Source organism: Juglans regia, chromosome 7 (genome assembly GCF_001411555.2).
Source record: "Juglans regia cultivar Chandler chromosome 7, Walnut 2.0, whole genome shotgun sequence".
In the NCBI taxonomy this organism is placed as follows: domain Eukaryota; kingdom Viridiplantae; phylum Streptophyta; class Magnoliopsida; order Fagales; family Juglandaceae; genus Juglans; species Juglans regia.
This window is the reverse complement of record NC_049907.1, coordinates 3,339,186-3,355,666: the sequence shown is the minus strand read 5'-3', so window position 1 is coordinate 3,355,666 and position 16,481 is coordinate 3,339,186. Positions and strand designations below refer to the sequence as shown.

At 34.7% G+C, this 16,481-nt stretch overlaps 1 protein-coding gene across 3 annotated transcripts; it reads right to left on the bottom strand.

Annotated features, from left to right (window-relative positions):
* Window positions 1-33: 33 nt before the first annotated feature.
* Window positions 34-6,867, bottom strand: LOC108995328 (protein DA1-related 1-like). 3 transcript variants are annotated; one of them, XM_035692415.1, is made up of 13 exons: window positions 6,739-6,867; window positions 6,511-6,657; window positions 5,410-5,466; window positions 5,032-5,116; window positions 4,176-4,353; window positions 2,261-2,381; window positions 2,046-2,129; window positions 1,344-1,463; window positions 989-1,201; window positions 831-893; window positions 615-733; window positions 456-532; window positions 34-362 (listed from the first exon to the last, which is right to left on the bottom strand). In XM_035692415.1, the coding sequence occupies exons 3-13, from the start codon at window positions 5,443-5,445 to the stop codon at window positions 46-48; spliced, it is 1,413 nt and encodes a 470-aa protein (XP_035548308.1). In that variant the 5' UTR covers window positions 5,446-5,466; window positions 6,511-6,657; window positions 6,739-6,867; the 3' UTR covers window positions 34-45. The 3 variants fall into 3 exon arrangements, with proteins under 3 accessions (XP_035548308.1, XP_018826413.2, XP_035548307.1); XM_018970868.2 differs by lacking the exons at window positions 6,511-6,657; window positions 6,739-6,867 and adding exons at window positions 6,068-6,127; window positions 6,240-6,437 and having other exon boundaries at window positions 456-514; XM_035692414.1 differs by lacking the exons at window positions 6,511-6,657; window positions 6,739-6,867 and adding an exon at window positions 5,811-5,867.
* Window positions 6,868-16,481: the final 9,614 nt, after the last annotated feature.

Below are 16,481 nucleotides of genomic sequence, written 5' to 3'. Positions count from 1 at the left end.
ATGGCAGGGAGGGCAATGCATTGATCCGTGACGTTACCCTACAACTTAAGGAAAGCTTCCTGTCAGTCGAATGTGGTCAAGAGTGTTCTTCAGGCCGTATTTGTCGACCGCCTGCCTACCTGTCCTGAATCCATCTCCATAAGCTGGGGATGCATCTAACTCAATATGGTGTTTAAAAAATTCACCACATCTCTTCTCAAAGTCAGATCGTTTACCCTTTTTTGATGATGTAAAAGGGGATGAGGATGATGTTGATGATACAAAATCAATTCCAGATGCTGTATACAGCTCAGACTCCAACCACATAAAAGCTAAGACCTGACAGATACCTTCTTCAACCTCTGGACTCAGATTGCGGTAACCTGTCAAAAACACTCGATTGGTAAGTTCAGGGCTAACAACATCTAAGAGGTAAATAATGTCAGTGGGAAAATGATAAGAATGCAGACAAACACCTTTAAGCTTCAGCCATGCATGCATCATCTCGTGTGCCAGGATTACCCCAGTCAATAACCTGTATGTGTATATACGTCTTGCTCATTTACCAAATTCTAAAGTCAATATCATCGTTTGAAACAATAGATGGGTCTAAGGAGTGAATAGAGAAGGAGTACCTAGGAAGGCCATATAAAACGAGAATTGCCGTCACTTCACATCTTCGGATCAGCCTACAAGGCTCAGTTCTCATGTCTATGAACTGGTGGTCTGCCCCAATCCTTGGCCTCCTTGAGATCTAGTAATTTAATTAAACAAATTATAGAGGCCGGTCGATGACACATATCTTCATAGGAACAAAAAAGGATTCTGTTGAACACCAGGAAAGTTCTTACAGTAGGGACAGTCTGTACTTCTGACAAACAAAGTCCTCTGATCTCAGACAAGTGATGATGACCCTAGTAAAAAAAATCGATATTAACATAAATAAAAATGAAATTGAAATACATAATACATATGTGTAGCATGAAAAGGTAAATATGTCAGCCTTTACATTCTTTTCTCCCTCCATTGCCTCATTTAGTGCTTGCCGCTCAACCAAAAGCATTGGAACTTGCTGCTCCACTTTCATATTTAAGCCTTCGTAAAATTCCTGTATTTCAAGGTAAAGTGGTTGACATTCATGAGTATCCATAATGGCTGAGTCTAGACACTCTAGACATAGCTTCCGACCATCATCAAGCAACAAATATCTTGTGTCCCTCGGCTGCATGAATTAGAAAATTTACATTAAGTGACATGATGAAAACAATTCTCACGTGTTTCTGAAGGATATTTTGCAGGTAGCGGCAGGTTTTTTTTTAATCATATGATGCTTTCTTCAAGATTTTGTTATTTCCAGAACTGACCTCCATTCTTTCACAGCTACAACACCGAGGAGTACCATCGTGTTCATGTGAGGGGCAGTACTTGTTCTTCCAGAAACGATGCTCCCTATACGGAATAACACCTTCTGAATTTGCTGGGATCTGTACAAAAGGAACAATAATTAAGTGTGCGAGTGTGTGTATAAGGGCAGCAAATACTTGGTGAGATGTAGGACATAAAGAATGATTTTTTAGCCGGACCTTAACCTGGGAGATTTCCTTAAAAGGACCCTTAGGTCTACTAATTTGTATTTAAACATTACTTACCAAAAAAAGAAAATTGTATTTAAACACACCTGACACTTGACCAGACTTGGGGAGAAGATCCTGATTACTACCAAAGGTTTACACTAAAATTAATGAGCACCATTCAGAGAATTCATCTTGTTATTTATCTATGATTTAAAGTTTTACAGGAACCTGCTTGTCTTCTAGATAACTGAACATGAGGCCTAACAAATTTGCACAGGTATTTTCCCAACCGTAAATTTATGATTAATCTCAACCTTGAAGGTTATTTTCAGGTTTTATTTTAATGAGATTATGAATTTATGAGAATCGGAAATTTATTTTATATAATGTTTGATAATAAGTAAACAAAATGAAAGAGCAAACAAAACAGAGCTATTTCCTAGAATTAAAAGAACTGACTAGATCAAACAATGGAACATTAAAGAGACTTACAAAACTCTTGCAAACTTCACATTTTGGGTGACGTTGCTTCTTAAAGCACAATTTGTGATAAGAGCGATTGTCAGATATAGAGAACTGTCATCCAAGGAGATATTATACTCAGAAATACTCATCGAACTACCAAAATGAAAAGGAAATCAGGCAAGAACCAGAGCATTCTGTTATCCAAGTCCAAACTAGATTTTCAATTAACTCATTACTTTCACCTCGCCATCAGTAATAGGACGGTTGCAAGCATGACAACGAAAACATTCTGGATGCCACTCCGCACCCATACAGGTCAAAAATTCTCCACGGCCAATCTCAGTGTTGCAGCGAGCACAGATCCTGCAAGCCATTTTGTCCAGCAATCAGGTCATGTTTCAGGAATTCCATTAATAACTGGCCGTTTTGATCCTTTGGAACAACTCGTTGAATTTAGTAGATCTTTCTTTGTAGGAGGCCCCAATGACCATATTATAAAATGCAGAAAATTTATAAAAATGAGAGTTGGAAAGTTTCAAAAGGTGTGGATATAAGTGATTGAAAGAGGCAAAGAGAGGTAGGAATTGAATCGATGACAAAGTATGGATTCCGATTGCTCTGTCACTGCATCCAACTAATTGCTCCTAGCTAAAGTGATAAACCATACCTTGCCACATGGAAATTCAGGAAGTTATATAACAGTAAGTCCCGAACCCCATTTTTCAGGGTCTGAGATAACTTCAAATTATTTTTTATGTATATCATCTCGTGTTACTAAAGAGATGCATATTAAAATCTACAAGATCAACTTACATCACCGCACGCTTCTGTTTCTTGGATATGCTTTTCAAATATGTCTGATACTCCAGCAGTTTGTTGTTCGTTCTTTGAACATCTCCTAGTTCATTTAATGTAAAACCAAATTCTTTTCAAGCCATTTTAATCATACAAACCCAACTGGCTCTGGTAGCATCTCTAATAAACTTCTGTTGTTGCTCAGGCTTCGGCAACACTAGCTTAAAAATAAGATGACAAGCTCTCAGCTCTGAACAGTTTCTCTTGCAGCTAGGTGTTCATGCCTACTTTCAATAATGTAATTTGGCACACCCATAAAAAAATATATAATTTGGCACAGCAACAGAAACCTCTTATTATAATTCAAAGAAACACTCCATATTAATGTAGTATTGCATTACTCCCCATCACAGTTTGCCTATTATCTATGTTATAACGTAAGATAACATGAGAAGAATAAAATTTTTGGAATCCATAGATCAAACGTATCACAGTGTATCCCATTTTAGAATTGTGTCATACAATGTAATGCCATAGGTCAGAAATAAATTAGATATCTAGAAACCTCCAATTGCCAGTGCAACCGCAGAGATTCACAAATGGCCAACCTCGAATCTCTTTCTCCCCCTTTCCTCCACAATTATGCCAAGTATTAATAGAAAACAACTGCAAGGGTTTAGAATTGGATTTAGCATCCTTGTCGGATGCTTAATATCAAACTATCCTGCACAGTTCCAAATCCCCTGATTTTTTCCCTAATTTTTTTATTAGTAATAAAAACAGAAAATCTAGGAAACTCAAAAAATAATCACAACTCATCCTTCTTAAGCACATAGCCAATCAAAAAAATTGTAAAAAGGTTTTTTAAAAATAGTTCTCACACAGCTCTATGTCGTCAAAATTTTGATTATTTCTCACCCACCTACTTATCAATAAAAAAAATTGTCCACAGGATGAAAAGAGGAACTGCACTACAAATGTCACCCCTCTCATGACGGCTAATTCTCCCTTTTCAGCACGCAAACAATTTTCTCACAGTCCCACCATTCCACTCCAGATAAAGTTAAGTCCAATGACAACGATTCTCTGTACATATTCCATATAAAACAAGATGATCCGTAGTAGGACAATTCATAAGCATGCAACATCCATCCACAACAGTTTTGAGCCTTTTCTCCCAAATTTTCTATCGTCAATATTTTACCAGGCAGTTATTCATCCAAAGAATGCTACATCTTTTGCTAGCTTTCCACTAATTTTAAAGCGGCTAACTGAACTGGCAAAAATTTTTAGCAAACCAAGAATTAGAGCAATTAGCCATAGATATTAATGTACCATGGATAGCATGGTTACCACACATACCTGTATTCAGATGGAAAGTTGAATGGATAAGGCTGAAATATATTTCCAGTTTCACATCGAGGAGGAGACTCCATGTACATGCTTTCTTGAAGAGCTTTGGCAAGCTGCTCATCATCTTCCAATTGAGCTTTAGCGAAATGTTCATCTTCCTTGGTTTGAGCTCTAGCAAGCTGCTTGTCTAAGAAAAATAAGAAAGTAAAGGATGAGACTCTAGGCATCATTTCTTATTTCCATACATGTAAAGTTCTGCATCAGAAGATAACACCTGAAAATTATGTACTAATGTTAGAGGAGACTCCAATTATTCATTATGACTCTCAAGGAGCCTGTTATGAATTCATTTATTCCATAGAATAACTTCCAATAGAGTTTTCAGGTTCAGGGAAACCTGGCAAGTATGATATGTTAAGGAATTAATTGTGAAACCTGGCCTGAAATGAGGGAAGAACGAGGCAGGGTTCAGAAAAGAGTTTAGCTATTTCTCTTACCTACGAAAGTTACTGCCCCATATTTCATTCATAGAGATTTGTGATTAAAAATTTTTATAACCTCTGTAATCAGCAAAAAGAAATTAAAGAAATAATAAAGTTTTACTAACAATCTGGCCTTTGACGATTTAACAAGAATAGACAGGACACTGAATGAAAATAAAGATCCAGCATTGAAGCATATATTCACGTGTGTAATGCAAGTACTTGAGATATACCATTACACTTCAAGGTAAACATCTCTCGATGTGTCATCGTAAGGTAACTAAAATAATGAGTCATCACTCTTATTTACTAGAATCCAACAAACCTGCCCAGATAACAATTGAATCATGTCAATCTCAGCACAGGCAAACTGTGCAACTTACCAATTGATTTTTTCCCTTTCCGGTCCTGTTCTGAAAGGGAAAGTGCAATAGCATAATCAATAGCTTGTTGCTCGTTCAATTCAGCCTGCATATGAGGTTTCCAGTTAGCATTGGGCAATAAAAGAAACAAGGGGGCACATAATTTAAGCAAGAATGTTACACTTCAGAAGCTATGCTGGTTTACAAATTAACCAGTAACATGTGAATTTTATCCAACAAATCAGTTACCATTAGAGAATAGGCTTTCGCATACTATAGATGAGCAGCACCTACAACTGAGGGTATTTTAATAGATTACGGGGTACCTTCCTCTTTGTTAAAAAATAAAAAAGCAGGACCCACAAGAGTGTATCCATGAAAAGCACAAACCATGATTACCTCTGAACCTTCAAGAACCATGGCCAGCAAGTCCATAACGCCAAATATTATTTTTCCCTGCACCCAATATGTTCATTTGAATTAGAGAACTATACTTTTAACTGTTGAAAGTAATTTTCATAGATGCATACAACATCTCTGACCACTGCAGATGACTAGTTTGAGAAGTTCATAAAGGCATCAATGACGAGGATTAGTCTAGAATTACTGTTACTGTTTGGTCAAGTTTAATATGAGGAATATATGGAAGAGGTTTCTAAGATTAATTAAGTTTTCAGATAGTAAATCATATGCTTGAACAAGAATCTACAATAAAAGGCACGAGTAATATGCAATATTGTTGAAGGTAATGGCAATCTCAGAACAAGCAACAAAATTTGAATTGAGTATGAGAAACATACACCAAAGCCATGTCCCATTTACTCGTGCTTTCGTATGGGACACAGCTTCCAGACTTTGAGAGAGTAGTTAATCGGGGAACTTAAAAAAAAAAAAAAAAAAAATTGAGATGAAAACTAAAGAAACTAGAAGCAAAGAGGAATATAAAACATTGGAGGGAAGCACTACAGTAGTCATTCTCAGAGAGTTCACTGGCCTGAAAGAGAAATCGTATCTAAGTCTACAAAAAATTTAGAAGATATCAAAGAGACTAATATACCTTATGGACTAGAATTCTTCGCGTAAAAGCAGATAGAATCAAAGAATATACTATCCCAATCTAGACAAATGGCATTATCCCTCGCCAATCAAAAAATTCAGAACAAGTAATAAAAGAACGCTTTGTCTATAGGGGGGAAAGAAAGGAAAGAACACACTGAATGATCACCCACCACCACAGATGCAAATTTTTCCAACAATTCTTCAATTCCTAAAATCTCGAAAATGATACTGAAACAACGACCAAAACGAAAAGGCTGAACACTTAGCACAGTACCATCGAACACCCTATCTATGATTCTGTACATCCTCCACCAACCCCATCCAATTAAAATATAAATACAGCAAGTAGAATCTCCCAGCTTGACAATTTTCAAATGGTAAATAATACAGCAGGCTAAACTGAAATGAAGCCAAAGAAAACGCCAAGTTTCAGAAACTCGCCCCAGAGACAATAGAATCTGACGAATCGCCTATCAGATAAAATTCCCGACAACCACGAATGCACGGTCACCAAAGAAGAATTAGAGATGGCAAAAGATGTTATCCTTCACAGTTCACAGCATCAATTCTCTTTGTTCCTGCAAAGGACTGATCCTTTTCTAACAAAATCACATACACATTTCAGTAAGAGAAAAAGAGGAAAGAAACTAGACAGAAAGAAAAGGGTACCAGCAATGAGTAAATGGAAGTGGAAGTCTACTTAGATCCTACGCAAAAAACCAGGCATGGGCTAAAAAGGTAAAAACGAAAATCCAACAAAACAGTCGATTCTTTTTAGAACTTGGTCAACTACTGTTCCACAACCTCCGTAAAAATCACCAAAACCAGGATGGATTGAATGTCGATGTTGCTGTGTTGGGAGTGGTTTCGATTCTAACACTTTCTTCCCATCTTCGTTGTGGGGTCCTCTACCCTCTACTCATTTCTCCACCACAATTTCACTAAATGTCAAATACTTCCACATCGAATCTTTCTCTTTCAGGTTGACGAAGGCATTGCAAAGGGAAAAAGGAAAGGTATTCTTCAAATATTCCATTCAGTTTTATAGGTTGGCCTGCCAGCCTGGAACCCACGACGGATTTTTGCCACGTGGTCAAATAAATTTTTAATTCTAGAATAGTAATTAGAGTAGTGTTAAATAAAGTAACAAGAATATATGTGCACAATTTTTTTAAAAAAATTAATTTTTTTAATGTAAATCATATATTTATTTATTTTTTTAAAATTAATATTTTATATTTATGTACTGTAAATATCATTTTTTTTTATTTTATAATTTCTTTAATATTTTAAAATTAAGCATCTATTTTTCACACGTTTCAATGCATGATGTGCTCCATCCCACGCATGCAAGCACATACTTCATGTATGTATATAAATATAATATATATTTATTGGCATGTTTTTAACAAATGGGTCCAAGTCATGGAAGATAAAAATTAGGAGAGACGTTGATGAGAGATGTCTTGGGGAGGACCTCTTATTCATCATGCTTTGCTTTCTTACTCGGCTTTTAGAATAGGAAAAGTTTTACTCATAATTCTTACATCATATATTTATTTTTATTTTTTTATTTTTTATTCTTCTAACAGATATAGTATATAAATAATGAATAGAAGAACGCTTAAAATAATTCATTTCTTTTAACACACAAGTTATTCCTCCGCTCTACCAGTCACACTAACCACGTGTATTGAGGGTAGGCGGGGCTATGCGACGAGTTTGATTATTTATTATCCCACACACCATATTTATTTTAATTTATTTTAATCTTCTTTTATTTCATTCATGTTAAACTAATTGAGTTATTTGATTCATTATCCATACACCACATATTTGGTAAGAAAAAAATATAAAAAATTAAAAAATCATGTGTAGTGTAAGGATGATGAGTATAATTTTTATATGAGCATGAGGCAGCTTAATCTTACAAGTGCGTATGTTGAGGAAAACACACCTCTTGGTGAAAATGATTAAAGATACTCTCAATTTCATTTGTAATTTATCATAACATTTATAACTTAGTATAAACTACAAAATAATTTTATTATTTCACTTATCAATTTAATCAGAAGTTCAATGATCAAAATATTACATGTTTTACGTGAAGGTGATATTATTTATTTGAAGAAAAATTCATATTCCAATAAAAATCTCTTGAATGCGATGTGCATTTGTTGGGTCCCTAGCCATACAATTCTTATAATGGGCTTTAATTTTTTTTTTTTTTAAATAGAACTTCCATTGATGTGAAATGCAAAGACAGAAATCTGTCAACATTACATAGACTGTTCTAAATAAACAGTAGACATAATCTGCATTGGCTCATCTTCTATCCAAATTTGTTCATCTTTATGCACTAAAGCAACTTTTGCTAGTTGATGTGCATCACAATTTGCTTCTTTGTTTAATCTGCTAGCCAGGTCTTTCCAAAAGCATTACTCTGGCATCATGAACTAAAGTCCCATAATCTGAACTTAAATCTTCATCACAGTTTGCAGCCTTGACAATAATTTGGAAATCACCTTCGAACACAACCCTTGCAAATCCCAAATCAACACAAACTTCCATTGCCTTTCTCAGTGCCATGCCTTCTGCCACCACATGTTTCACACAAGGTTTCACATTTGCATTTACACATGCCATGATAGCTCCTTGATCATTCCTTATGATGATACCTAAACCTGTTTTATTCTGTTTTGTATAAAATGATGCATCCCAGTTTGTTTTAAGCCAATTGTAGCATGGTTTCTTCCATTGTGCCTCTCTTCTGTCACCTTCTTCATCAGCAGTGATAGACACTTCTTTAATTTTGGAATTTAAGAACAAAACCCTATATGAGCTTGCTACCATCACCACCTAATGAGGGCTCTCTAAAGCTTTCCCATGAACTATATAATTCCTCCTTATACAAATCCTTTTTATAATAAAACAAACCAACTGAAAGTCATCCACCGATAACTTAGCAATCGAATCTGACTATAAAACACAGAAACCTATTGTTGAATTTGGCCATTTGTTTACAGGATTTAGAGACTCGGCCCAAACATCACTTGCAACAAGGCAACTCCACAATACATGACACATTGTCTCTACTTCCCTTTTGTTGATATCACATAAATCTGATTCTAGCATCTTTCTTTTAACCAAATTCTGCAAAGTAAGTAGCAAGTCATGGGCAACCTTCCTCACAAACAGTTTAATCTTCATTGGTATATTTAAGCTCCACATCTGTTTCTAGTCGATCAAACCTGCAATTTCACTAGAGCACTCTCCCTTCGCTTGTCTGTTGAGAGTTTGTTGCAAGTAATAAGCACTTCTCACACTAAATCTATCATTTGCAGTATTCCCCCATATCAATTTATCCTGAGCATCTTTTTTGTTTATTGGAATATTGCAAATTGTCGAGGATCACGCTAACTACAACACTTGCATGCAAAAGAATGAGGCGAATAATCAGGAGAAGCTATCAATCCTGGAGCCCAAAGTTTAGCTGTTTTTAAATTTGAAATTTGTAACTCATAGGCATGACTCACGGCATCTGTTAGGCACAATTCAAGGCATCTGTTATGCATAAGTTTCTTTAAATAGTCTGTACATAATGAAGTAAAGATACGGAAGAAATACTTTCAAACATTTTCCTTATTCTGATCTTTTATATGGTATCAGACTAAACCAGTCGACTAACATCTACGATGGCTTCTTCCAATTCTTCCTCTTCTACTACTCTTCCAAATCCTGCGCATGCTCAATGGATTCGTCTGGATGCTCTCATCCTAAGTGCTCTTATGTCCACACTCATCGAGCCTATTGTGGCTCAGATTTCATCTCAGCATACCTCCTATGATGTCTGGCATGCTCTTGCACAAACCTTTGATTCTCAATCCAAAGCTCGTGCTGTCCATCTTCGATCTCAACTTTCCACTATACGCAAAGGTTCTCAAACAGCCATTGATTATTTCTTCACTGTAAAGAAGATCACTGATGAATTGGCAATTGCAAGCCAAACTTTGTCATGTGATGATGTGATCACATATGTTCCTGCTGGCCTTGGCCACGACTATGACTCGTTGGTCACTATTGTCACTGCTAGAAAGGACTCTGTCACGTTAGAGGAACTCTATTCCTTATTGTTAACAACTGAGTCTCGGCTTGCTGCAAATAATTCCACCTCTCTTATTCTCAATGGTTCTGCTAATCTATCTACTCGCCAGCAAACGTCTTATACAACTTGCGGTCGTGGAGGCTTTCGAGGGCGAGGGCGTAGTAACTATCGTGGTGGATCTCCTAACTCCACCTCTTATCACGTCCATAAAGGGCAGTTTAATCGGGAGACCACTCATTGTCAAGTGTGTGACAAACTAGGACACTGCCAAGAAGTGTTATCATAGGTTCGATATTACCTATATTGATCAACCTGCTAATAGACAAATGCAGGCTATGGTTGCAGCCAACAATCAATCTGCAGTTCATGATTGGCATCCAGATACGGGAGCCACACATCATCTCACAAATGAGATGACCAACCTGACCCTGCGCAATGATGATTATGATGGCACAGAACAAATACAAGTTGGTAACGGTGCAGGTTTGAGAATTACTAAAACTGGTTCTTCTACTCTCTCCACTAATTCTAAATCTTTTCTACTACAACAAATTCTGCTTGTTCTTGAAATTCAAAAAAACCTACTATCTGTCCATCAATTCTGTAAAGATAACAATATTTATTTTGAGTTTCACGAGAATTTTTTTCTTATCAAGGATTACTCGGGGAACGTCCTTCACCACGGCCTACTTAAAAATGGTCTCTACTCCTTCTCTGCTTGCTCAAATCCTGAACCATATCATGCTTTCTCTGCTGTCCGCCTACCACTCAGTCTATGGCATAAACGGTTGGGTCATGCTTCGATCCCTGTCGTTCTACGAGCTGTTTTAAGTTTTCAATTCCTGTTGAAGCAAATAAAAGACACTCTGTGTGTTTTGATTGTCAATCAGCAAAAAGTTGTAACTTGCCATTTATGACAAGTCATTTAAAATCTAACTTTCCTTTGGATTTAATCTATTCAGATGTATGGGGATTAGCTTCTACTGTCTCTACTACTGGTGCCCGCTACTATGTCAGTTTTCTTGATGATTGCACTAAGTTCTTGTGGCTTTTTCCAATAAAACTAAAAATCAGATGTTGAAAACATTTTTTTACAATTCAAAGCTTATATTGAGCGACACTTTGACACTAAAATTAAGTCCATTCAATCAGATTGGGGAGGGGAATATCGAAGAATTTCAAACTTTTTCAAACAAGTTGGTATTCAACATCGAATTGCATGCCCACATACACACCAACAAATGGGTGCCATAGAACGCAGGCATAGACAAATAGTTGAAGTTGGTTTAACTCTTCTACCCCACTCTAAACTACCTCAAATGTTTTGGGAAGATGCCTTTATTACTGCTGCTTATTTAATAAATAGGCTTCCCACACCGATTTTACAAAACAAATCCCCCTATGAGGTTGTCTACAAACGGAAACCAAATTATCATTTTCTCAAAACATTTGGTTGTGCTTGCTGGCCTCACTTACACCCATTTAACAAGCATAAACTAGATTTTCGATCGAAAACATGCATTTTTCTCGGTTATAGTTTAAACCATCATGGATACAAGTGTTTAGATGCTTCAACAGGAAAAGTTTATGTTTCTCGCCATGTCATTTTTTATGAAAACAACTTTCCATATTAGTCACCACAACCACCTTCTCCTCCCCCAAATATGTCATCTACCACCTCTCTTCAAATTCTGCAAATCTATCTAAATGAGGAACCTGTTCAAGTATCTCATCCTGTTACTAATGTTAACTCACCAGTTTCTTTGTCTCAAGCTCATCATTATGTAGGAACAGGAAGTGAACTTCCCACTTTGGCAGCCGCATCTGATTCGCACATTGATAGTTCAGCTGAACCACCTGCTCAACAAAAAACCCCTTGTTTCAACAAATTGCCACAGCATGGTCACTCGATCTAAAAATGGCATTCAGCGTCCTAAGAGGCTTCTTGATGGTTCAATTTGATACCCCCTTCTGCGTGCTCTCCTTGCTACAGCTAAAGCTCTTCAAAATGAACCAACTTGCTACACTGAAGCCTCTAAACATAGTGAGTGGAGGACTACTATGGATGCTGAATTTGATGCCCTTCTGCGAAATGGGACTTGGATTCTAGTTCCACCAACATCCAATACCAATGTTATTGGCTATAAGTGGGTCTACCGCATCAAGAGACTAGCTGACGGTACTGTTGAACGCTATAAAGCAAGGCTGGTAGCCAAGAGCTTTCACCAGTAGCAAGGGCTTGATTTTATGGAAACTTATAGCCCAGTTATTAAACCAGCAACAGCTTGAATGGTACTCACTATCGCTGTCTTTTATAACTGGCCAATGCATCAAATTGATGTGCAAAATGCGTTTCTTCATGGACATTTGCAGGAGGATGTCTTTATGCTCCAGCCCCCTGGATATCAACATCATCAACTTCCACACCATGTCTGTCACCTTCGTCGCTCATTATATGGTCTTCGTCAAACTCCTTGTGCTTGGTTTTCTCGACTTACAGACAAGTTGATTACTTATGGCTTAACTGGTAGCAAATCATATGTATCCTTGTTCATTTACCGTAAGGAGCCTATCATTATCTTCATACTAATTTATGTTGATGATCTCATCATCACGGGCTCATCTGCTACAGCTATCACTGAAGTCATTAAAAGTCTTCATTCAGACTTTGCCAAGTTTCTTTCATGAATAATGCTAGTCCCATCACTCCAGGTATTGCTGTGAGTTTTTTTTGTTTATTGTTTTTTTTTTTACTTCATGATTAAGGAAGTATTTTTTATTAATATTGTGATTTTTAAAAAAATATTAAAAAATATGTTAAAAAAAAAGTAAAAAATACACACTAAAATAATTAACGGTGGCTCTTAACGAGAGTTAGAAACAGTGGACATAGAAGCATCCTTCTTGCAAAGTGATTAATATAATATATTAATAATTTTTAGTAAAATATTATCCCTCTAGCTGCTTTTGACATGGTCACATAATACACATGCGGCCACAATTATGGACCGTCAAATTAGATACTTTTATAAAGTTTATTAATTTTCTTTTATTAAAAAAATAACTTTAATTAATCTCATGCATTTTGTAACATTAAGATCTCGCTTATTTTTTATAGATAAAATGAATAGAGATTAAAATTAAAAATTAAAAATTAAAAAAAATATATGAAAAAAAAGAGATGTAATAATATAACTCGTGCATTCAGCCTCAATCTCCACCAAATTCAATATCTGAAAGTACTGTGTACTACCATTGTAGAAGGGTCGAGATGGATATTGATAGGAATGATTAGGAGTCTGTCTTATATATAAATAACTAATTTAACCCTAGATTTAACCCTAGACTGTCAAATCTCAAAACAGTAGCATCTTTTATCTCTGCCGACCATTTTGTTTTTGTTGTTTTGTTAATGGCATCATAGATTAATATTGTGGCCCCGGCTCCATGCCTTCCACTCTGTTTCTTTTTATTATTCAAAGTGATAGTGATATTCACGTTCTGTTATTGTGGTTGGTTTGTTGAGGTACTTTATGTCATGTACATAAATATCAGCAAGCACTCGTCTTAATTTGATATATATTATTAATTTATAAGTTTCTTTATTTGTCTTGAAGCTTTTATTTTCGGAAAATAAATTAAAAAAAAAAAAACGAGAGCCCACAAGTTTTTTTTTGAGACGTATTATTTGCAATCAAATATGAATCGACGCAATAGAGTATTTTGAGACGTATTATTACCGTAGTCCCCCTAGATTCGAAAATGGACACAAAAACTACTTTTTGCAGCACTAATACTTTTTGCAACGATTTTCAACACTTAAATTAAAAGTCATTTTTCTTGTAGCCTGCATGTTTGCGACTCAATTCATGCGATATTTAAATCTAAGATTTGTTTAATATTCAGTACTATTATATATATATATATATATATATCACATGCATCAACTTTTGTCAAAAAAACTTATAAACATGATATTATAAAATATTAAATCGGTTAGAATAAAGTGAAGAAATCGATCGAGTACTGCTTGAAGATTTACTTATAAATATTTTAATTACAAAATCTTTGCAGTGGTTCCTTTACCTTTACGAAAGCATCAAGAGCATTATATATATATATAGCTCGTAGTGACAGTGACAAATGATCAATATTCCCTGACCGCAATCATATTAAAAGAGTTTAATTTGATACACAACCATTTTCACAGCTCTTATAAACAGAATTATATTTTAAAATGAAAATAAAATAAATTTTTGTAAAGGGTTCACTACAAGAAAAAAGGTCTGTCCCGACGATTTATTGATTGCTGCAAAAAGAATAGCCGCAGTAAAATATCTTTTGTGGCGATTTAAAACTCGCTACAAAATTTTGTTGTGAAAGCACAAAAAAATTAAGTTGATTCCTATCTTAATTAGTTATAGCGAGTATATGTATTTTTACAACGATTTAATTTGTAAGAAAAAAAAAACACCTGTTGCAATGCATAAAATCGCCGTAATTAGGTCGGGCACCCAATCATGGCACGTAAATTTTCGGTCCATCGATCCTTAATCATCTCACGATTTTGTTTTAGGTTGTTAATTAAGACAGCTTATATATTGACAAATATATATCTATTCTTACATGACGTCACTATTAATTGCTTCGACCAAAAGTATTAATTGCTTCGACCAAAAGTAATAAAACATATATGGAACAAAATAATTGACACGTGACAAATAAACCTATGCATGTTGGGTCGACCGTCGGCATACGTAAATAAGTTAACTTGTTTTGTAGGTACACGTACTTACGTGTGCGAGCGAAAATCCGAAAGCACATGATTTTCAGACACCGTATGATTTTGTCTCCAAGTAGTCAATGATCTCAGAAATATGTATTTGTCTTAAATCATTAATATCTTTGGATATTTCTTAACCATTTTATGATAACATACAGATTCCAGCTTCTCCTTTTTCTTTGTAGTGGCAAGACAAAATGCATATCGATCCCCTCTCTGATCTGATCTGTGCGGGGAAGGCAAAATAATGTTATAAGTTAACTTATAAAAATATAACTTATAAAAATATCTCTCATTTAAAATATAATTATATAAAAAATTGCATGCATGTCCATTATTTTATAAAAACGACGTTTTAGGTTGGCTAGTTGTCATTTTGTTTCAATTTTCTGGTAGGTTTTGATTTTTGACTTTTTTGGTTCGATTCTTTTTGGAGTTATCTTTGAATCGTGGATACCCATAAATCATATGTGATTGAACAAATAGGAACATAGTAATAATTATAAAAGATAAATGATAGTTATAATCGTGAGTGTACAAGCGTTGTTCAATCATTTTGAAAATAAATAAATAAATAAACTAGAAATCCACATGAAATAAAATTAATTTTTTAATAGTAAATCTCATTCTTTTTTAAAGTAACTGCACGATACTTGCACACTCTACGATTGTATATAACATTACTCATTCCAAAAAGACGGGCAAAAAAATGATTTCTCATTCGATGCAATAATAATTAAAAAACAAATGTTATAAGGAAGTCAGAGTACACAACACATCTCGATCTATTTAATCAATATATAATTTATTATTTTTATCATTTTATTTAAATACACATATTTAAATATTAAAATAAAAATATAAAAATAATAAATCGCTTCAGTGAATATAAGCCATTTCTATAAAATTTCTCAATTACAAAAGCCTAATCCTAAAATACAAAACCGCCCCAAAAGAAAAGGGGGTAAAAGTCTTGAGAAATGATAAATTACTAATTAATTTATTATTTTTAAATTATTATTAAATAAAATAATATTTTTTTAATTTTGATTTTGATTTTAATTTTGATTTGATGTATCTAAAATTTAAAAACATTATAATTTATAAAAAAAAAAGTAGTAGATAAATTATAAATGGATTGTTACGTATTATTGCCAAGTTATAGCCTGTCATGATAGACAGACTTCTTATCTTTCCTTGTATAAGAAAGTACAACCAGTTGAGCACCCAACGCTAGGGAAACATTTGTAACGGCAAAGGAAAGAAAAAGTTGAAACGATGTTTATAAGGCCCACCGACAATGTGTTAAGTGTATTCTTTTTGTTTTTTTTTTTTGCTTTTTTTTTATCATATATTTTTTTAATACCTTTAAATATTTAAAAAAAAATTGACAATATCACTAAAAAACAATTATTTAATCATTAAGTGAAAAAAAAAACAATCGAGACACCCCGACAATGTGTCCGGGCCCATGGAATTTTCCATGTTTATTGTTATTATATATATATAAAGGCATGTTATCAA